This window comes from Tripterygium wilfordii, chromosome 9 (assembly GCF_013401445.1).
Source record: "Tripterygium wilfordii isolate XIE 37 chromosome 9, ASM1340144v1, whole genome shotgun sequence".
Classification (NCBI taxonomy): domain Eukaryota; kingdom Viridiplantae; phylum Streptophyta; class Magnoliopsida; order Celastrales; family Celastraceae; genus Tripterygium; species Tripterygium wilfordii.
Genome location: NC_052240.1, coordinates 3865615 through 3888671, shown reverse-complemented (window position 1 = coordinate 3888671; position 23057 = coordinate 3865615). Strand labels below are relative to the sequence as shown.

General features: G+C 39.0%; 3 protein-coding genes across 9 annotated transcripts; 2 read left to right on the top strand and 1 right to left on the bottom strand.

The window, feature by feature from the left end:
* Positions 1–869: 869 nt before the first annotated feature.
* On the top strand, positions 870–17673 carry LOC120005809 (probable E3 ubiquitin-protein ligase HIP1). Of its 6 annotated transcripts, none has more exons than XM_038855643.1 (8): positions 871–1024; positions 2439–2546; positions 13864–14023; positions 14666–15412; positions 15514–15914; positions 16653–16748; positions 16842–16976; positions 17359–17673. In XM_038855643.1, the coding sequence occupies exons 3-8, from the start codon at positions 13924–13926 to the stop codon at positions 17500–17502; spliced, it is 1623 nt and encodes a 540-aa protein (XP_038711571.1). In that variant the 5' UTR covers positions 871–1024; positions 2439–2546; positions 13864–13923; the 3' UTR covers positions 17503–17673. The 6 variants fall into 6 exon arrangements, with proteins under 6 accessions (XP_038711573.1, XP_038711571.1, XP_038711572.1 ...); XM_038855644.1 differs by lacking the exon at positions 2439–2546 and adding an exon at positions 11253–11750 and having other exon boundaries at positions 880–1024; XM_038855646.1 differs by lacking the exons at positions 871–1024; positions 2439–2546 and adding exons at positions 10448–10875; positions 11253–11750.
* Positions 4623–5903, top strand: LOC120005810. Of its 2 annotated transcripts, none has more exons than XM_038855649.1 (2): positions 4623–5230; positions 5563–5903. In XM_038855649.1, the coding sequence occupies exons 1-2, from the start codon at positions 4660–4662 to the stop codon at positions 5598–5600; spliced, it is 609 nt and encodes a 202-aa protein (XP_038711577.1). In that variant the 5' UTR covers positions 4623–4659; the 3' UTR covers positions 5601–5903. The 2 variants fall into 2 exon arrangements, with proteins under 2 accessions (XP_038711577.1, XP_038711576.1); XM_038855648.1 differs by having other exon boundaries at positions 4623–5266.
* Positions 17674–18516: 843 nt separating the features above from the next.
* Positions 18517–22960, bottom strand: LOC120004849 (MLO-like protein 6). The gene is made up of 15 exons (XM_038854174.1): positions 22732–22960; positions 22545–22602; positions 22199–22440; positions 21528–21644; positions 21385–21445; positions 20808–20896; positions 20610–20684; positions 20410–20504; positions 20269–20318; positions 20111–20151; positions 19819–19992; positions 19673–19708; positions 19512–19579; positions 19329–19389; positions 18517–19164 (listed from the first exon to the last, which is right to left on the bottom strand). Exons 1-15 carry the CDS (start codon positions 22852–22854, stop codon positions 18694–18696), a joined length of 1761 nt encoding a protein of 586 aa, XP_038710102.1. The 5' UTR covers positions 22855–22960; the 3' UTR covers positions 18517–18693.
* Positions 22961–23057: the final 97 nt, after the last annotated feature.

Genomic DNA, 23057 nt, shown 5'->3' with positions numbered 1-23057 from the left:
TCACAGAAAAAACTATGTAGAATCATGGCTTTGCATGTTCTCACTAATTTTCTATAAACTAAATTCATTACATGAAATAATTTATTTTCGGCATTTATTTTCAACCCTAAATTAAACCTAACTTTAAGACAATGAATGCCGCTAACAAATACAAATAAAACGTGCAAGTTTTTATTTAGTTATTTTTTTAAAGATTTATTTATTTATTTATCACCGACCTAAATTAAACCTAACTTTAAGACAACGAATGCCGCTAACAAATACAAATAAAATGTGCAAGTTTTTATTTAGTTATTTTTTAAAGATTTTTTTATTTATTTATCATCGATGGGACTTAGGAGTTGCTGTTGTTGTTTGGCTATGTTTGTAACAGAATTTGAGTGTTGCGAACAAATGAGATCAGATGATATGTGTAAGAATAAACCGTTTGGAACAAAATCCTAAAAAGGGCGCAAACGCAAAAAAGAGGGTGGCCTCCAAAGGCTCAAGCACACGAAGAAGAAAATGGAAAATGGCTAATTAGGAGTTGTAGTTGTTGTTTGGCTAATTACACTTTTGGGTATTGAATAGTTTGACCTAGTTAAAATAGGGAATTCATTTCGACACTCAACTTCATTTAAACAATGAGTTCCCGAGTTGAAGTGGGTTAAATTATTCAGTACTCAAAAGTATTATTACCCCATTCTTCTTTCATCGCCACGTCATCTATAACAAAACCATGAAATGTGGACACATGCTTTTCGTGTAAGACTTAGACATGCGCAGCACCGGAAAGTATCCTTTCTTGGCAATGTTATTTCCGTTCACGCCACTTCTAATTTTTAAGATTATTATTATTTATTTAAAAAAAAGATTATTATTATTATTAACTTATTGTCTCCATTCACTCGCTCTATATATCCTCTTCCTCCATTCATCTCCTCAAAAAAAAAAAACCAAATAAGCCACTTGTAATGCTCTCTAGCCTTTCTCGCACCGTCGATCATATGACCAACTGGAGTCAGCGTTGAATCGAACGGCGGAGGTACGTTCTTCTCCAAACAATCTTGAATTTCCTTTATGATCAAGATCCGTTGATCAATCTTGTTTCGCAATTCCGATCAGCCTGTTTTATCCTTTACGTGTATCTGTAATTTTGATTAAATTCGGTATTCTTCCGTGATTTGGTGGTTGTTTGAATATTGATTTTGTGGTTTGATTTGATGCATTATATCATATTTGTGTTGTACGTGTAGGCTCTATGTGATCATCCGAACTTTTAGGATTATATCGTTTGCTTCCTCTTCCTCTCTGTTTGGATCTTTCTTTCTTCATTTATTTTTATTTCTTATTTTTTTGAGGATTTATGGAATTTGGTGAAAGGGTTAAGGAGGGGGTTTTGTTGCATATTCAATATATTAGTGTCTCCTTTTTGGGGCGATTATGTTTTCTTTTAACCAATTAAAATTTGATTGTGGTGCTTAGCTCTTACTTTATTTCTTGTTTGATCTCATGTTGATTGAAGCATATTATGATTCTGTTGCAGTTGATTCAAATCCTTTAGCATCTGGATTGGTCTATATTTGTCCTGGACTGTGTAACAATGTTAATTTAGTTCTTCTATACCATCAGTAGACACAAGCATGCAATTTAATGTATCTAGTCATTGAATTGTTGATATGCTTCTCCGTCTGGTTTTTTCTTTTGCCCCTCATTTTTTTCAAACAGCTAAGCTTGGCTTGGTGGTGGAGTTGCATCAGTGCAACCTAATTGTCACCACCGCTGTAGCCATGTGCACCAAGGGTTGATGATGATGACGAAAATAATAGATAGATGTGCGTATTTATTTCATATACTGTTATAAATCTGACTTGGTGGGTTGACAACTTTAAACTGTTAAGCACGCACCCATTGGTCAATTTCAGATGATGCTGTCATGGATTTTTTTTAGAAGAGCTGTGTGGATAATTGATGCCAGTCTTAGCATTTTTGTGTCTTTGCATGAGCACAGAATTTTTGTTCATTAATTATATGAAGTTTTTGTGGAGTCTATACTATTCTCCTTTTCATTATATTCATACCAAGGTCTTTACAAATAATTCATTTGGTGTGATGATAATTGATAGAAATCTTATAAAGGCAGCCCTGGTGTGCAAAGCTCCCACCAGTGCAGGCATCGCTTAAAATATGAACTTTGTGAATAGCTTCTGGATTTATTGTAGATTTCAAACTCGTTCATGGTATGGTTCAAGTTTTAGTATGACTGAAAAAAAAACCTTTGAGAAACCTTCTTTTTCTTTTGTTATTTTTCACTGTACTTCAAGATTAAATTTTATTGCAATGGTACCCTTAGATATCTGCTTTTACTTCGGTAGTTATTAATTTACTTAAGTTTACAAGGGGAAAAAAAACATGTTCAGCCTCCATTTGAGCAGAAACTATTTGATGGGGTTCAACAGGCTAAAGAGTTAGTACATGAGATTAAATATCTGAGTGGGGATTACCTCTGAGAAGGATGCTATGTGGTGATTGGAAGGACTATGAATGATTTGACTCAAGAATCCAAGGTAACGATATAGGAAATGATGCTTAAACAAGCAAAACGATCAGCATTTTCTGTGGCTGGCTATTTTCTCCTTTTTTGTGGTTTACATTTCTTTGGGAAGCTTTCTTGCTAACAGGGGCCTGTCATTTTGCTTGGAGAGAAGCAACGGGTTCCATTCCTTGTTTTCTTTAGATGCAGGTTTTGGTGATTTCGCAAACATGGAGTATATAACCCAGTTTATGGGGCCTTAGAAATGCAAGGGTAGATGCTTGATTCGATTTAGGGTAGAAGTGGAAGTGGCAGCTGTAATTGGGTAGATTTCCTTGAGGCTTTTGGGGATCCTAACTGAAGGGAATTTCTGATTTTTGGCTAGTTTTGGGTTACTATTTAGTTGTACTCTGAGAACAGTGTGTTCACAAGTCATTAATAATATCATAATTTACTGGGAGAATATGTCCACATCCCAAGAACCTGCCATATAGAATAATGTCACTTCGTTAGCTTGATGAGCAGCCTTTTCTATGTTGCGGCTGTCGTTGTATGTTTCCACTAAGAGGAGATTTTACTCCTACTTACTGTACTTGTTGTTTTGTCTTAATAAAAGAATACGATTGTCGTAGAATTTATCTTTTGTTAATGTTTTGCCATTGCTAAAAGAATACTTACTGTACTTATGGTGATTTTAGAAAAGGAGACCTTTTGTGAGTTTGTCCTAAAAGTATCATTTGACTGGAGCACAGATCCAGTAGGACCATCAAGAAAACAGAAAAAGTAAAGATAATTAATAAGTATTCCCAGATATAATTTTGATGATTAATGTATAGGGTGGCAAGGTTCCATTAAACCTGTTAAATTTCATAATGCTAATTATATGGTAGAAAATTTAATCTACTTTGTATGTATACCTTGTGTTACTAGTGATATTATTGATTAGGATTGTTAGAGATGTGTATTTTGTATATTTTTAGTATAGAAGGGTAGTATGGTCTTCTCTTCATTCTCTTGTCTATATACTCATGTATTACTCATTTGTTACACAATTTGATATCTGTTATCATGGTATCGAGCTAAGTTTTTTTTTCTCTACAATTTTTTTTCGTGCGGCACTCTTCTCCGACGAGCTCCTCCCAATGCGCCACTGTTCTCAGCTCTCTCAGTCCAGCTCCGGCGAGATCTCTGCTGCCGACCAGCACTGCCCAGTTCTCTACCGACCAGCTTTGGTTCACTCTGCCAACCCAGCTGCCAGCTCCCAGCTCTGATCTCTCAGCTGCCGGCGAGCTTCTTCTAGTGCGCCTCTACTCTCATCTCTCTCGGCCCAGTTCTCTGCCGACCAGCACTGTCCAGATCGGTGCTCTCTGCCTTGTTTGGTCCACTCTGCCAACCCAGCCAGATCTGTTTTTTTTTTTATCTTCTGACATTGCAGTTTGGCCCTCCATATTTCTGAAATTGCAATTTGGTCCCTCCATCTTTCTGACATTGCAGTTTGATCCCTCCAGCTTTCTGACATTGCAGTTTGGCCCTCCATATTTCTGAAATTGCAGTTTGGTCCCTCCAGCTTTCTGACATTGCAGTTTGGTCCCTCCAGCTTTCTGAACTTACAGTTTAGTCCCTACAGATTTTTTTTTAAATTGTAGTTTGTATTGATGGCAACTCTTGGTGCTGATTTTCCACCTTTGACGGGGACCGGTTCCTCTGCCACTCGGTCTTTGTCGACCTCGGCTGCATCATCGACGACCGTTGGTTTGACCACCCTTGACCTTCCTCGGGATTTTCTTCCCACTTCGACTGATTTTCGGCTCACTTCAGCCGGTGACTGGCCTACTTGGAGTGCCACGGTTCGTAATGCCTTGTTTGGCCGAGGGCTCTTATCTTATCTCACAGATGGTCCACCTGCTGATGGTTCTGATGATGTTTTAACTGCTTGGACTCTTCGAACTAACCGAGTCTCCAGTTATCTGATTGAGTCTCTCGACCCGGCTCTCCGTCCTGATCTAGTTACTTAAGCTGCCCATGTTGTTTGGAGATCTCTTACCTCTCGTTTTGTTGAACGCAGTGGGGCTCGTCAGTATTCACTTCTCACTCAGGCTGCTACTGCTCGTCAGGATGATCGGTCTATTCAGCAGTTCTATCACCACATGCGTGGTTTTTGGCGTGAGTTGGAGGTTTTTCTCCCTGCTGGCAGTCATATTGCTGCTGATGTGATTTTTTGGGATATGCGTCGCATGTACGAGTTTCTGATGGCTCTCCGCCCCGAGTTTGGTCCTCTGGTTGGTCAGCTTATACATCGTGACCCCCCTCCCAGCCTCGAGACTGCAGTTGCTGAGTTAGTCGTCGAGGAGACTCGTCTTCGCCTACTAGGTGGGGTCAAGTCTACTCCTGCACCCTCTAGTTTCTCCGGTGTTCTTGCTGCAGCTCCCTCTAGTGTTTCCACAGCTCCCTCTGGTCGTCCTACTTGCCCTCATTGCATGCGGCCAGGTCATACTATAGATGACTGTTGGAAGCTCCACCCCGAGCGTCGTGTTGGACCTCGTGGCCGCGGCCGCCGTGCCTCCACTTCCACTGTTGCGGCTGTTACTCATGCACTTCCTTCTCCTGCTCCTGCTCCTGCTCCTGCTCTTGCTTTGCCTCAGATTGATATTCAGCAATTTCAGCAGTTCCAGCAGTATCAACAGCGTCTTGAGCAGATGACTACTTCTTCTAGCACTGGTAGCACTCCCGCACCCTCTGCTTTCTCAGCCACTGGTATGTCTAGTACTTGGATTTTTGACTCTGGGGCCTCTCATCATATGACCTCTGATGCCTCACTGTTGACTGATTGTAGTCCCTCACCTCCTATTCCCTCTATTTACACTGCTGATGGTTCTCCATTGAGAGTTTCTCAGGCTGGCTCTATTACTACTACCTCAGAGCCCTCAGGCCATCTCTCTCTACCCTCTGTTCTTCATGCTCCTCAATTGAGCATGAACCTTATTTCTGTTGGTGGTATATGTGATTTTGGCTATGATGTTTTATTCACACCCTCTTCTTGTCGTGTGCAGGATCCGTCTACCAGCCGGGTGATTGGCAGTGGTCGTAGAGTGGGTGGCCTCTATCATCTCCAGTCCCTCCACATTCCCTCCTCGCGTCCCAGTTTTTGTGGTCTTGCCTCTCCTACTCCTGATATCTGGCATAGACGATTAGGTCATATTTCTGAATCGCGACTGAAGAGTCTCTCCCTGTCTGGAGCTCTCGGTCGTGGTCCTTTTTCTGCTTTGAGTCCTTGTCTTGGTTGTAAGCTTGCTAAAGCTACAGCACTCCCCTTTTCCCCCAGTGTATCCCAAACTTCTAGTGTTTTTGATCTATTACATTCAGATATTTGGGGCCCTGCACCTCTCCCTTCTATTTGTGGTTATCGTTATTATGTTTCCTTTATTGATGACTTTACTCCCTATACTTGGGTCTATCTCTTACAACATCGCTCTGAGATTCTCTCTGTGTATGAGCACTTTACCACTATGATTTTCACCCAGTTCGGTCGTCGCATCAAGACGCTTCGCTCTGATTGTGCTCTTGAGTACTTGTCTTCTAGTATGCGCTCATTGCTCTCCTCTCACGGTACCATTTTTCAACACTCATGTCCTCACACACATGAGCAGAATGGTGTTGCTGAAAGGAAGCATTGACACATTCTAGAGACTACTCGGGCACTTCTACTTTCGGCTTCTGTGCCTCGTTCTTACTGGGCTGAGGCTGTTCTCACTTCAGTCAATCTTATCAACATTACTCCCTCTTCAGTTCTCCCTGGTCGTATCTCTCCTCATGAGCGGCTCTTCCGCTCCCCACCTGACTACTCTCGTCTTCGCACATTTGGCTGCACTTGTTTTGTCCTATTACCTCCTCCTGAGCGTTCCAAATTGTCTCCTGTTTCTGTCAAATGTGTTCTCCTCGGTATCAGTGCTGAACACAAGGGTTATCGTTGCTACGATCCCTTGACTCGGCGCGTCCGTATCTCTCGTCATGTCTCCTTTCTTGAGGATGTTCCTTATTTCTTCTCGACATCTCAGGATCTTACCTTTCTTACGCTTCCGCCTTTACCCACTCCTGAAATTTCTACTCTCTCTCCTCTTATTTCTTCTACCTCCATTCTAGATATTTCAATCTCTTCCACTCCCTCGGATTCTACTCCTACTGAGCCTAATCCTCCATCTTCCTCGTCCTCTGTTGGCCCTGATCACGTTCCCCCTGTACCTGATCCTCCATCTCCATCTTCATCATCGTCCTCGACTGATATTGTTCCTCCTCCTCCTTCATCTGGTATTACTCCTTATCCTCTTCACTACACCCGTGATCTTGACTATGTCCCATCTTCTAGTTTTGATACTACCTCATCCTCCTCGATCACTTGTCCATCATCTGCTAGTACGGATCCTCCTGCACCTCGCTATCCTCAGCGCGAGCGACGTCCTGTGGAGAGGTATGGTTATAGTTCTGTTTCCACTTATGCTCCACAGTTTACTGCTTTTCTTACTGCTCTTCATTCGGAGTCTGAGCCTAGTACATACAGTGAGGCATCTCAGTCCGTTCAGTGGCAGCAGGCTATGGCTGAGGAGTTTGAGGCTTTTAGGGAGACTCGGACTTGGGATGTGGTTCCTCTTCCTGTTGGTGTTAGGCCTATTGGCTGCAAATGGATTTACCGGGTCAAGCGTCGACCTGATGGGTCCATTGAGCGCTATAAGGCGCGTCTTGTAGCTAGAGGTTTTTCTCAGGTGCATGGTATTGATTATGATGAGACCTTTGCTCCAGTTGCTCAGATGACTACAGTTCGCACTTTATTGGCAGTTGCGGCAGTTAGTCAATGGCCTCTTCTTCAGATGGATGTGAAGAATGCCTTTCTCAATGGTGATCTCTCAGAAATTGTTTACATGCAACCCCCTCCTGGACTTCGGACTCCTCCTCAGCATGTTTGTCGCCTTCGTCGGGCTATCTATGGTCTCAAACAAGCCCCTCGGGCTTGGTTTGAGCGTTTTCGTCAGGTGGTGACTCAGGCTGGATTTACTGAGAGTTCTCAGGATCACTCTCTATTTGTTCGGTCATCCCCTCAGGGGCGGGCGATTCTGCTGTTGTATGTGGATGATATGATCATTACAGGTGATGATACCGCTGCCATACAGTATCTTCAGCGACACCTTCAGTCTCAGTTTCGGATGAAAGATCTTGGTTCTCTCAGGTATTTTCTTGGTATTGAGATTACTCGTTCTGATCATGGCATTCTGCTGTCCCAACAGAAGTATCTCTCTGACATCCTCAGTCGGGCTGCTCTCTCAGATACTCGCAGTGTTGACACTCCTCTTGAGCTTAATGTGAAGCTCCGTCCGACTGATGGTCAGCCTCTTCCTGATCCGACTCGCTACAGGCAGATTGTTGGTCAGCTTGTGTACCTATGCATCACTCGTCCGGATATTGCTCATGCTGTGAGTATTGTGAGTCAGTTTATGTCTGCTCCCAGCTCAGTTCACTATGGTGCTCTCCTTCGGATTCTTAGGTATCTCAGTGGGACTATGACTAGGTCCTTGTACTTATCATCATCCTCGCCTCTCACTCTTCAGGCATACTCAGATGCTGATTGGGCAGGTGATCCTACTTCTCGTCGCTCTATTACAGGCTACTGTGTGTTTCTTGGTGACTCTCTCATCTCTTGGCGCAGCAAGAAACAGAATGTAGTCTCTCTTTCTAGCACGGAGGCGGAATATCGTGCCATGGCCACTACGGCTAAGGAGATTGTTCATCTTCGTCGTCTCCTTAGTCACTTGGGTGTCCATATTTCTGGACCCACACCGATGCATTGTGACAACAGGAGTGCTATCCATATTGCCAGCAACCCTGTTTTTCACGAGAGGACGAAACACATTGAGATTGATTGTCACTTTGTTCGTGAGCAGTTTCTATCGGATGTTCTCTCCTTGCCTTTCACTTATTCTGTTGCACAGTTGGCGGATTTCTTCACGAAGTCTCACACTGTTTCTCGTCATCAGCTTCTTATTGGCAAACTCTCGGTGTTTGACCCACCTTGAGTTTGAGGGGGGGTGTTAGAGATGTGTATTTTGTATATTTTTAGTATAGGAGGGTAGTATGGTCTTCTCTTCATTCTCTTGTCTATATACTCATGTATTACTCATTTGTTACACAATTTGATATCTGTTATCAAGGATGTCTTATTCCTAGTCCTTTTGCCAATTTTATTGCTGTTACTTCTTTGTCAATTCTCTTGCATTTTGTCAATTTTTCAGTGTCAGCATCTATTTAAGTTTGGCTGTGTCCAACTAGAACTGGTGCCTTATTCTCTACTTCTCAAGTACTAAGGGTTTTGCATTTTCTTCCAATACATTTGCAAAGGACTTGATATTTATATGAACATTAGGCATATGAAAACCATAATAAAGTTGAAAATTTTCCATGAACTTTTCTTTAATCTTTTTGGTTGGTTACCTAACTCTTATACAACAAATATTGCTGTGAAATTCTGTTTTTTCCGGTCCTCCTAACAATTTTCTTGAGGCTATTACTCTCGCCTCCTAGTAATGCTCTTTTTTGCACCTCCTTGTTGTGTCAATAAAAAAATTCTATTAAAGAAAATGGTCAATTCCTTTTTGTCCTTCAAAAACTGAACCTTTGTGTTTTTTCTTGGAAATAGTCTTTTCACATATTATGTAAGGTAAAGTCTGTGTACGTCATGTTTGTCCCTGACTCCGCCCACTTTTGAAGCCTTTGTGCATGAGAGTTCTTACCTTTTTGTTTGAATGCAGAGTGATGGTTGATAAATTTTTTCTCCCAAGAGATTTCTTTACAATGGAAATTTTCATTGTTTGGTTTTGAAATATTTCTTCGCAACAGTTCCTTTTTTAAATTTAAAAATTCCTTTTAACCTCAATTTTGTCTAGTGGGGATATTTAGAGCTGAAAAATCTTTCGAGTTACCAGTGAGACTCTTGTTTTTTTTTTTTTGTCTTTCACAATTTGACTGTGTCCCTTGTTATAAAATCATTAAAGATCTAATGCTTGTCTGAATATTATTCTTATACAAGCTCGAGCAGTTACTTGCCAGAGTTCCTGTTTGTGATCATAGAGCAAGAATTATTTTGACATTTTTAAGTGATCTTTTAAATTATGAACAACATATTCTTCAAGAATAACATTCAGAATGTTTTAAATAAACAATCTTATCCTCATTTTCTTATTTTTATCATTCTTTCTTTCTGTCTCTCTCTATTACAAAGTCTTTCATGCAGCTGAGAAATATTGCTGAAGACTTGTCTTGTCAGAACTGGAACATTAATATTACTATTTATCCTACTCAGACCCTCTCACCGGCGTGCCTCTCGGTTGTCCCTTAATTAATGCAATGCACTCTCAAGAGACCCCGATCTTTTATAGTCATTCCAAGGACAAAGAGCACTAAGTCTGAAGCTGGTTCAGAGTAGAAAATGAAATATAGTCGTTTTAAGATGCAAGGAGTCTCGGCATTGTGTCTAATATTATTTTTTATGACCATTTGTCTTTGTTGCACTAGTCTTTTATAGCCTCCTTCACCTATCTCTATTGCCTAGTTCATTCTCGAGGCTCTGTCTCTTTTTGGTTAAGCTGCAACGGTAGAGGAAATGGATGCCTTATTAACAAACAATAGTTGAAATTTTTTGACCCTCCTCCAGGTAAACTATGCTGTTAGCCGTTGCATTTATATATACAATCAAAGTACACCATCATGGTATTCTAGTAGATTTAGCTTGTTTGACTGTTTGTCACCTAAAGAATATTCCCAGATTCTGGCTTTTAGTATATTCAAATTTCTTATTAGTCACATTTGTTCATCTTCTCATCTCGTTTGCAGTTACCTTTAACTGCTTTTAACACCAACTGATTTCTCATCCCATTTACTCTAATTTTGTAGTGCCAGCCAAATCAAATTGCTACCATTCTATAGTTTCAAATGGCTTAAGCTATGAAGTTTCTATGATGCTAATGCGATAAATCTCTTACCTTTGTTTGGGAAAAAGTTCATGTGGTTTGAAAAGACATTGGTTTGGCAGCATATCTCTGTATCCAGATCACACATTTGAAGATATGTAGCTGTAGAAATTTCTAGTGAGAGATCTATGAAAAAATCATTGGAGATATTCGTGTATGAATGATTTCTCATCCCATTTACTCGAATTTTGTAGTGCCAAATCAAATAGCTATCCTTCTATACTTTCACTTGGCTTAAAGTATGAATTTCAAATGATGCTAATGCAATAAATTTCTTCATTTTGTCTGAGCTAAGTCCATTTGGTTTTAAAAGACATTGGTTTATCAGCTGCACGGGTGACTGGAAAACTGGTAAGGGCAACTAGGGCATCTCTCTTATTCTCTCTCTTTGTACTTTCTCTGAGGCAGTTGTCATCCATTGGATAGTCGATTTGAGGGCAAATGAACAAACACAACCCCTTTCCTCAGAGACCTATTATGCCTTCCCATTGGGCTAATAAATTTCTTTATTTCCTTTCAAGTTCCAAAGTTTGATTTCACTGAACGAGCTTCTAAAACAATCAGAGCCTGACATGGCAATCTTTAATTTATTTTGCCAAACATAGCGTTTTCAGTCATTAATTGAAGTAGCCCGTTAGTAGCTGTCGAATATATTTCTGCAATATGATAATAGGCTGTTTACCTTTCATCGTTTGCTTAACTAAGTTGAAAATCATAATACGTTGCAGGAACCTGGGGTCTCACTGAGTCACAGAAGGGGTGTTCATCTTTGAAATCTTATGCTCAGATCATATTCCTTACATATGCACAGCTCAACTGCATGCTAGAAATCAAACTTTAGGCTGTAAGAGAACTGCAGTAATTTGGGAATTCAATAATTTGATTTGAAATAGGGAATTAGCATTTCTTGTTCATCCTGGTAATTCATAGAACCAAATGCCTATATCATTTTGAGCATGGCCACAGTGAATGCTGCCTTTCTTCCCTTGTAGGTAAGTTTTGGAATGGAGGATTTTAATAGGGTGGGGCTGATACCTTCTCAAATGGGGTAGCCCCGCTATTTAAATGCTTCTTTTAGTTGTATGTCATGTATGTTGAGGTAACATGACTTTTATTATTGGTTTGTTTCAACTTTATATAATGGGTATTTGAGTCGGCATTCTAGGGTTGCAGTATCGAGAAAGTGAGAAGGACATGGATTCCAATGCTAGGGATCTCAGACTGAGATTAGTATTTCACATGAGCTGATGTTTTATTGGGCCATCAATGGGGCAGTTGACCATCTCTACCCCATATAAGTTTGATGGCTTTTACAGCTAAAGGGTCTTGTTGGAGTTTGGTGTAAATGGAAATCTTCGTTACACTGATATTCTCAAGTGGAGTTTAGTGAAGTGAATCTTCTGTATTTCTGAATGGTTATATGACTGTTACTGTTTGACCACCCTGATTCCACTTATTCTGTAACCTTCGGAATGTGCCTTCGCATTGTCCATTTTGAAATCAGCAAGTTGTGCAATGCTGATGAACTAGCTTTCTGAATTCATCTGTCCTGAGAAACATTTGGGTTCTAGTCTTGTCCCAAAATGCAGGGAATTGTTGTAGATTTTATGTTGGACAATTGTCAACTCAAGCTAGAGGTATGACTTGCTGGTTGGGAAAAACTGTTATCTTCAGTTAAAAAGTGTAAATCCATCAACAAGGAAAATGATAATAATTATCCTGGATGGAGAGGGTATTCATATTAAGAAGAGTATTGATAAATGCCCATTCATAGTGGAGATCAGTTTCCTGATACAGTTCTCATCTTCATGAAAACAGATGAAATATTACTGTCTGTTATTGGATTTGTTCTAGGGATTTGGAGAAGTGGCAAAGTAATAAGAAGTTACGGCTCTATTTCGTGAGATTTTTTTTGGCTCTGTTTATGGTCGATATGATGTCATGTTCCTCTGACTCGTAGTTTAAAATCTCTATCTTTTTTAAGTTTGATTCATCTGGAAATTTCAGTTTTTCTCCATGATTTGTCTCTAGTAGCTATATCTATTCGCTTGTAGGAGCAGTAACGTTTTGCCTACAGTTTCCCACTCTGTAGTCTGTACGTTCATTCTTTCCTGGTGGTTTGGAGGTATAATGCAATTTTAGAAAGTAGATGAGTTAAATTAGCTTTTGTTTTAGTTAAAATGTTTGATATACAGGTTCATGACATCAACTGACAGTTTGGGTCATCTCGTCAGGGTGTCTAGTAATTTTCTAGATATTGTTATCTACATCCATGTTGATATCGGGTTTAATAGATGGATTCGCAGTTCTCTTTGGTGTTATTTTCTAATGAAATCGGTATTGATAATGGTTTCATTTTATATCAAGCTGTGTCTTCTGGCATAGACTTCAACTCATGTATTGTTTTCTGACAGTATCTTCGAACCTTGCCCTTAATGCAAGATAAAAGGAGCAAGCCACCACTGGGCTAAGGACTCCTCTCAGCTGTTTTATTCAAAATAGGAAGGGTTGTGTCTCATGATTTGTTTTTGTCAACTGTTGCTAAGTGCTAACCTTACTATTTGGGGAGTGCATTTATGATTTGACTATGATCCTTCTATCAATTTATCTGTAGGGATTCACCCAAGAGCTTCTTGTCATTTCCTACTAAGTTGGCATTCATGTTTTATACTGTAGCTTTCTTTCATTCTTTTTCCTGTTTTATTGTATTTGAAATTATTTCTTGTTGAAACCTATTATTTTCTCTTTAATGTTTGGAACTTGACTTGAAATTCGGAAATTTCATTATTTGTACATAATTCGGAGAACTTTGCATTTCCTTTCATCCTCTCCAACAAATACTCTAGCGGCTAGTTAATTTGATGAACATCCACCATAAAATCACTCATTTGGTTTAATGTTCTGCTGTTAGTTTATGTTTTTCTACTTACCTTTTATCATTTCAATGTCTTTACATCATACCTCTTTGATCCCATTGGTGCCCTGACGACAGTTTTTGGGTGACGAGTTCCATTGCTAATTGCTATACTTTTTTGTATCTCCATATTTGAGGCTTCTTGATGCCTTAATTGTTAGTATCTGCGTTGGTACCCCCAATAGTAGGTGTTAGGAAAGCATATTGATTGCTTAGCTCACTGCCTAAACATGAAGTAACTCTCAAAGAACTTGTGTTGGAAATTATGGAATCTTCCCTAAATGTATGTCCATGTGTAGTGTGGTAGATCTTAGAATGTATAGGAACACGGGGTTCAGTAACTAATCAAACAGTTATTTATTCCCAATTGATATATTTTATTTTCCATGGAAAACTAATGCATAATTGCTCTCACTTGCATGCAGATCGGTTCATATTTTCTATTCAGATTTCATAACTAATATTATCGTGTACTGTGAGGATCAATGGGACATAGGGATTTGCCAAGTAACTCGCATTTGTTTGATATCAATCAAGATCAGAACCAAAATCATCCAACCGCTGGACAGGTTCACATTTATGCAGGTACTGGAGCTTCATCTTTTTTATTTTTTTCCATTAAAATGAATTTTCTCTTTTATCATTCCCTAAACATTTGCTGACCAGTAGACAACGTGTTAAGGTTACTACCTGCAGCCCATTGAACTGTGATACAACCGGGGGTCCTATGTAAGTCTTTTCCAGGAGAGCTAAGGGGTAATTTAGTAATTGCTGGGTTGGTAGGGTTAATATATATATTGCTTTATGTTCGTAGTGTAAGGTTATGCATAAACTATATTTGGTTGAATAAGGGCTGCTGCTGCAGCAAGGAGAACTAGCTCCTGGTAAACTAGTGCTTGGCTTGCTATTAATTAATATACTGGTATTCATTTGCTTGGTTCTTATCCAACTGTTTCTACATTTCTATAAATATAGTAAATCTCATCATATTATTTTATGGTTCAAAAGTTTTGGCTAAATTTTCCTTGGAATTTTAGTGTGCTGGCCTAAACTTCTAAGGAGAGTATTGAAACCCAAATTGTACCTTTTTATACCATCTTCGAGGATACACATACCGTACACATTCAGTAAATCAGAAATTTTACAGCTACCATCTCTTTGACTACTACTGATTTTACAGCTAATTCAGGTACAGTATTCATTTTTCATTCTAAAATTATGCTGCAGAAAGCACTACTGCTCCTGATTATGGTCCTTTAATTTATCAAATGGAGCGTATTTCAACAAATGGACCGTACTCTGATTCCCGGCACAGCTTTGGGAGCAGGTCAACTGCAAACCCTTCTGTAAATTTTAGCCCACAAGGTCCACAAGTTTCTGCGTCTCTTTCAGACCCATCTCATGATTCATTTCCACATTTCACTGCTGGTGGAGGTATTTATCGAGCACCAGAGAATAATGCTGGTAATTCTCATTCTAATCGGTACAACATGCACACAATCCACGAAACTGAGGATTGTCCACTAGGTTATCCCATGGGCTGTGGAAGAGGGTCATTCAAAAGAAAAAGGCACCGCTTTTATGAAAGTAGTAGCTCCAGTAGATTCTGTAGTGCCGGAAGTTCCTCCAGCTCAGTTGAATTTCAGCCTGAGAAACCAATTTCAGATCATCAATATCACCCATCAGGCAACACCAGCTTACCGTACTACAGGGGTGACCGCCTTTCAATAGGTAATGAAGATACTCAAAGAAACGTGAGAAGCCGATCTAGACTTGATTTGGAACTTCACTCCCAGGCAACTTATCTTTCGAGTTCTGTTCATGATCATCACCCAGCATCATCTTCTTATCATTCTCATTCAACAGCTCATCTCTCAAACCGTAGTGGGACAGTGGACAGTACTAATTTAAATGCTTATGAGGAGAATTGCACTAGTGTATTACCTGCTTCACATGGAACATTTCAAACTCCAGGTAAGTTTGGTGCAAAATTTGTTTGTTCATTATTATTATTTTAATTTTTTCAAATGTAATTTTTTTTCTCTACTATTACTTGACAACATGCATGATCACAGGAAATCATTGGTTGAGGCATCAGATGAATCAGCAGTATGTGCGGGGCTCTGCAAATATTGATGGGTCGCATCATGATTCCAACTCAAGTAGAAATCATATTTCACCCCCTCGATATCTTCGTAGCCATGATGCCCAGGCTGCCAGGGAAATTCATTGTAATAGTTCTCATAGACAAATACCTTTGAGCAGGGGTCCCAGTTCCTCCCGCTGGAGACATCATGAGCCACCTTCTTTTGGAAATCATCTGAAGTATCATTCAGAAAATTCTTCCAGATATACAAGGCCATTAAATTTTGGAAGCTGGCGCAACAACTATAGGGACACTAGGTCAAGGATGGATACTGAAAGATTTCGTTCACTTACCCATGCAGTGGATGCACATAACGAAATGGGATCGGAGGTGTGTCTCAGTTCATGTTGATATGCTTGTTGTACTGAGAAATCATGGCATATAAAATCATTGGGTGTTGTTGGTTGTCTGTTAAGATTATCACACCATGTTTTCATTGGTTCTCTCTCATTGATCGAATGAGTCATGGTGATCGGATCAAGAGCTTTCTAATAGGGACATTGTATCTGTAAATAGGGAGGACTAATGAATGAGTATAAATGGTGGTTTATTTAGAAATACTTATCTCGCATATAGGGAAAATAGGCTGCAGTGAAACATCTGGAAGATGAATTTTTTCTCAGGGCATGTGTCTAACACTTCATCTGCTGTTTCTTCTTGTTTGATGTACAGTGTGCTTTGTCGCATCTTCTTGTGGTTGGTGGGGGTTCAGATGTTTTAGACTAATATTTCAAAAACAGCAATTTGTCAGCTAGGAGTTGTAACGTAGTGTTTTCTTTTACAACTTAATATTAGGAATAATGTTAGGAATTAGAAGTCTCTGGCCAAAGCAGGTTTAAGGCTCCTTTAACATGAATCCACTTAATGTGAATTTAATGGCTAAAACCTTCAAAGATATGTTGACAAGGCTCTTGCCTTTCATGTGACTAGATTTTTGCCTTCTGCTTTAAGTAGGTTTCCCCAGGCTTACTATGTAAAAGTAGAAAATAAATTTAAAAAATGTGGCTGGGTATGTCCTGGTTTTCTCACGGTTTATCAGCTTGTCTAATTTATTTCACTTCTTTTCAGGCATTGGTGGTGGATCGTTCACATTTTTATAACTCCAGAAATTTGTTTGATCAACACGGGGATATGAGGCTCGACATTGATCACATGAGTTACGAGGTTGTTTGTTAATCTTTTGAAACTGCATCGTCAGTATTTCTGGATTTTCCCAGCTCCCTGTAGTTCAAAATTTTCACCGTGTCTTGCTTGCAGGAACTACTTGCTCTTGGAGAAAGTATAGGGAGTGTTAGCACAGGATTGTCAGAAGATGTCATGTCAAAGTGTTTGATGGTGACGGCATACTGTTCTGATCAAATTCTGGAGGAGGTATCATGTGCCATCTGCCTGGTGAGATGATACAGACCCTCATCTAAGATCTAAAGACGTTCCAGATCAATTGTAAAGAGATGGTCTAACTAACCATCTGTTTCCTTCCCTACCCTACCAAAAAAGATAAATTATTTTTTCCAGAAATTCTTTAGAAGTATATCACAAAGTAAGCGTCTTATTATAGATAAACAATTCTCGTGCACAAAGATCCCGCAATGGGCGGGGTCGGGGACATGCAATATGTGCAAAGATGTTTCCCCACATAATATGTGGAGTGATGGTTAATTGTTGCCAGTGATTTACCCTGCGCTCTCTCTCTCTGTACAACTTTTCTAGATTTAGCTCTCGGTGTATATTTCGTTATTTACTGGTTTTACACCTTTTTGGTTGCGATTTACAGGAACAGTACCAGAATGACGACGAAGTTGGGACCGTTAACAACTGCGGTCATGACTATCATGCAGCTTGCATCAAGAAGTGGTTATCTATGAAGAACGCATGCCCCATCTGCAAAGCACCTGCTCTTCGTGATGATTCAAATTAAGAAGAATTGACACAAGTATCTTTATTTTCTGCTTAACATCTTTCTGTAAATATTAGGAGACCCATCCCAGTTAAATTCAACAACTCACTCATTGAAACTTGGTTTAAATTGTAAAATTTCTTCATCTCCTCTCCCATATTTTATATAAATGTGGAAGTTTCAAGCTTTTAACAGACGGTACCTTGGATAGAACAGTAGAATTGTTGGCCGTAGGTTCTGAGCCGTCTGGTAATGTTTTTCTGGGACGATGTAGTTCCTCCCAAAAGTTACATTCTTGAAGTTCTGTCGTGGAGCTATCCTATACTAGATGCTGCATTCTTGCTCACTAAGAGCGTCATTCTCCACAAGCAGTCAATTTTGTTTGTATAACGTTTCAACTGCCTTGTGGTTTTCATCAGTACTCAATATATGACCATGGTGATAAGCCTCTGGCGCCATGTATACATTTTTCATTACTGCTTTGTTGGGTCTAACGATACCTTGAATTATTAGAATTTATTTAGAAGTCGTCTCCACAAGCAGTCAATTTGTGTGTATATATATATATATAACGTTTCGTCATCTTTTTCTCTCTTCTTCTTCCTTGATCCCACCGGATGGAAATTGGCCGTCTAGCCATCGTTTTTGACGAACCATTGAAATGAAGCTTAAAGTGGAGGTCAGAGAAAAATCACGTGCATAAGACGTGTGCCATGTTTGAGGATGAAGATGAGGTCATTTTGGACAATAAAATTAGATATTTTAACTTTTTGTAGTGTTTTAAACTTTATGAATTTTATGGAAGACAACGTAGTTGGTTATCCTTATTAAAATAAAACTTTTAAGTTAGGGGCTAATCACTAATTTTTCCTCAAAATAACTAGATAGTTATAAATTTGAGAATAATAATAATGATCTAATAACTTCTCAAATTATAATTGTTTAAATAACAACTTAGACTTGGAGTAGACCGAGAATGAATTCTTCTAAGCTCTAACTGCAAATCCGAGTTTGGTTCGACACATTGATACACAGTTTTGCTTATAAAATGAAGGATATAGATTCAATATATGGAACTCCATTACAAGTTACAAAGACAGCAACTGCTGCCCAAAGAAAAAGCTTTCAACCCCATAGTCCAGTATCAGCAACCTAAGGTGTTCAAAGTCATCCTTGAAACTTTAGATGCATAAGAGATTTACATATAAAAATTTACATTTCCTCCCTTTTCTCGAAGGAGAAATCTGATGAATGTACACGGATGTCATGTTGAGTCCGAATGGGGTGTGGAGCAGGAGGCAGTTGTGTGGAGCTTGGCTCATGAGTAGACATCTCTAGTTCCTCAACATCAACAGGCTGAGTATTTTGTGATTGTTTGTTATGGCGAGGAGGAGACGGAGGTGTGCGCGGTGAAGGAGCTTCAGGATCCCAATTCTCACTGTCATAGTAGTTAGGATGAGTTGGAGACGCGTGATAGCTATCGACAGCAGTACTGCTGCGGTAATTTTGCAGGAGATGCATGGGCGACATGCCATGAGTAGGAGTTGTTGGCCTGCTTGACATTGGTGAGTGACTTTCAGGATGCTTGCTGTGTTTAGTATGCTTCTTTGCGGTGTGGTGCCAATTCTTCAATGCTGCTGCCACTCGATCGTTGAAGATCGTTGGTCTCATATTAGATCCCATCTACAAAATCATACGTTCAAATCAGCTCAAGATCAAGATCAAGTACTACTGTCTTCTCTAAGTGAATTTGCATCTGGCATACATATATGGAAGTGTTCATGGATATGTAATTCTTTATGAAATAGAATACGGGGAGATAACGTTTACGTTGCTTAATTTCTCACCTGTGTCACCAAAGCATAGAGGGGAAGAGTCACATAGCTGCACAGAATCTGTATCAAGATCCTGCAAATTGTAATGTTGGAGGTTATCAAGAATGCTTTAGACTCTCAAACAATCACTACTAGTCAAAGTAATCACAGTTTCCAAGAGAGATTTAAGCATCTTTGGAATTAAATTTTACTCACCCCATTGATATTCTAATGGCAATATCTTTATTTTTATGGTGGAAGCAAGATTTCAAGCCAAATTTATACTGAAAGAATAGATTAGCAGCAAGTGTTAGTAATCTCTTAGCTTGAGTTCTCCAATAAACAACTACAAAACCTTGAGAATGTTTAATGCTTACCCAACTAAAAGCGAAGAAGGCAAGTTGGAATGCATTCTGCAGAAAGCAAATGTACACACAAGACATAAGCACAAACACATGGCAGCAGTTCTTGATTTCTGTTAAGTAGAGGAAATTATAAAATAGAGAAGACGTATCTGTAGTACCTGAAATAGAACAAGATGGATGAGAAAGAGAAGAAAGCGAGGGCGACCGAACCAGAAAAGGTCGTCGCCTGGTTCAACCAAAGGTGCACCCTTCACAACATCCCCTCTGTGTTGAATCCTCAATCCCATTTTGGTTATAATGACTTGTAGCTTTGCCCCTACCAAGAGAATTACCTGCAAATACCCAATCAGTATTGTCATTTACTTGCATCCTTGCCCCAAAATATTTTCATAAAAAATTGTAAATTTTTTTGCAAAGAATGAATGAAAGCTTGTTGGTATTTGTGCTTACAATTAATGGAAGAAATGGTAACCAAAGGGAGGCGTGCCATCCTGTACAAAAAGAATGAAACAGTCCTTAGACATCAAGGAAACAAGCCTCGTCTTTTTAAATGCTGATCTTATATATACATGCGTATATGTTGTATTATTTGCATATATAGTGCTTACCATGTGTATTTGTAAGGAGGAACAACACTGCAATGAACCATATGAGTGGACTGCAAAAATTGTATGCAAAGAGAGGTTAAAGTGGTGAAATACATAAACAAACAAGAAGATGAAATTGCTTCAAAAGTCGAGACAACTTACGTGATTCCCACCACAACTACGAAATCCTCTTCGAGTGATCTGCTAATGTATTTCTGGAAGTTGAATCTTGTTCCACTTCCAGGAGCCAAATGTGCCTGAAATCATATGAAATTACAACTTTAGTGAGTTACTTGAACTGTAATACTGAAGTAACAGTACCCAAATTGGCATTTCAACCAAATCATTCTACTTGTGCTCACCGTGATAAATCCATGCCTTAATGTCATGTAATCAACCTTGGTTATTGACCCCAAAAATTGTCGGAAAAAACACACCTGGTGGAGGAAATTTGAAAATCCATAAAGTTCTGCTAATATAAGTTCTTATTCAGGACCGCAAAAAATTATATTACATCTAAAAAGTCCCTAATCATTGTAAATTCATATGCTGGTACTTACTATCCAAAGGAAAAATGAAGATTCACTCCATTTATGTAAATGCCTTCGCCCAAATGACGTATCTCTTGCAAACCTGAACCTCTCAGGATCTGCAGTCAATAAGTAAAAGTTAAACATAAGAAGTGTCAGAAACCCTTGTCTTATCAGAATCAGACAATAATAAATATTCGTAAACATATGAAGGAGCAAATACAATGTCACCAGAAGATTAAAAAGGACCAGCTGACCAAATCCACCAGTAGAGGACAAAATATTTTTGGTATATATAAAACATCTAGTTTAGACAAGTCATTCTTCCTTTATCCTTATCAGCTTAGAAAACATCTATTTCAGACAAGTCATTCTTCCTTATCAGCTTAGAAAACTAAGTTAACAATACCATTGTTTGCACTAACTGATATTGTTCCAGCACATCTAGTCATCTCCCTAATGTGACACATATATCATTGATTTGCATTTTGTTAGGGTGGTTGTGTTATTGATAGAGACTTGTTGACTTGCTGGTTTTTTCTAATATTGGATACGTACATTTTGAATATCAAAAGTCTAATTAGAAGCTTTGAAATTTTGATATTACCATTATAGTATTGGTATTCAACTGTCTTTGTTTCATCCTCCCAAACCCTCCATTTTCTCATCTGCAAAACAAATTAAACCTTTTAGGAACAGAAAGAAAAGCAGAGAGAAAAACATAGAAAGGTGTTGTTTCTAAGTCCATACCTTGGTTCTGCCCAGAGCCAGGGTTAAGATACAATAAAGAATATGAGTAATAGCCAACACAAAGATGAATACATGGAGCTGGTGGATAGCATAAGCAGATACAAAAGCAACTTGACCCTGAAAAACGTATTTTTCACATAAATGTCAAAGAAACACCCATCAAAAGAAAAGACATATAACTTAATTCCACCCTATAATAAAGATAAACAACTCCTGTGCACAAGGCTTCCACACTGGGCAGGGACGGGGACATTACCCCACATAATATACATGATATATGACAAGACTCTTTCTAGAAATTGAACCTGTTACCACTAGGTTGCATCACTACAACTCCACCACCAAATAATAATATAATTTATAACTTATAAAATCTTCAATGTCAAATCCACTGAATAAGCCCTCATAACAACCACACAGTCATCAACTACGCATATTTCATTTCTTGTCTGAAAAAAAAAAAGCGTGCAAGTTAACCATCGGTAAATCCAAATTCATGAGCTCTGATAGACATCCTCTAACTTCACAGGTCTCTTGGTAATTCCAGAGCCCCCAAGTTTCTCATATTGTTAGAGAAATATATAGAAAGATAAAGATTTACCCCTCCTATCAGTTTTAGTAAATTGGAACTATTACTACATCAACAAGCAATGAAAGGTTAGGAAGCTTACATTTTCTGCACATTGGTCATAATACTCTGCTAGATTTCGTCGATGGCTTGAGCCGAAATCTAGAAACTGGAGAAGTTTTCGACGACCGTTACCATTTTCAGACTCTTCTTCTGATGATTCAGTCTTGGATTTCCCAGGGCAGGGATGCCAAGTTGCTCCTATGCTTTTTGAAATACATATTTGTGAGATGGGTTCTTGTCCTATTGTCAGAAGCAAGGATATAAATCCCATCAACATAAGCTCTGCAACAACACCAACAACAACAAAAAGAACTCATTAGTTTGAACCGTCAGAACTTACAAGGGGTAAAAATAATAACAAAATCAGCTCATATAAGATGATTCACCTGCTTTTACTTTTTCAAGAGCTTCAAACAAAGCTCTCTTGTTTTTGCCCTTCAACCACTGCATTCAATGCAAATATTTCAGTTAAACTGACAGATAAACTGATACAGTTGGTTAAGGCATATAATCAAACACCATTTCATCATAACTATGAAGGACTTAAAAGAAAAACTATTTGGGTTTGCTTACCTTTCCTACAAGATGAAGGCCATGTTCAACAAGGAGTGAAATAAGAACCAAAACAAAGCACACAATTGCAACTGCCCATGTGGATGTTTCTTCCAAGCTTTTCTCTTTCTCTCTTGTTGCCATTGCAGTCTTAGCTTCTATCAATGCTCACACAATTCTATACCCAGCAAGAGAGAAAGATATGCAAACTCAGTGTGTAAGTGTGTCGTGTTATATACGTATTAATTCCTCCGACTCGAGAGATATGGAGAGTACTTCTAAGAAGGAAAACACCGAAAGAAAAAGACTTTGACCAATTCAGCGAGAGCTAGACGATTCCGTCAGCG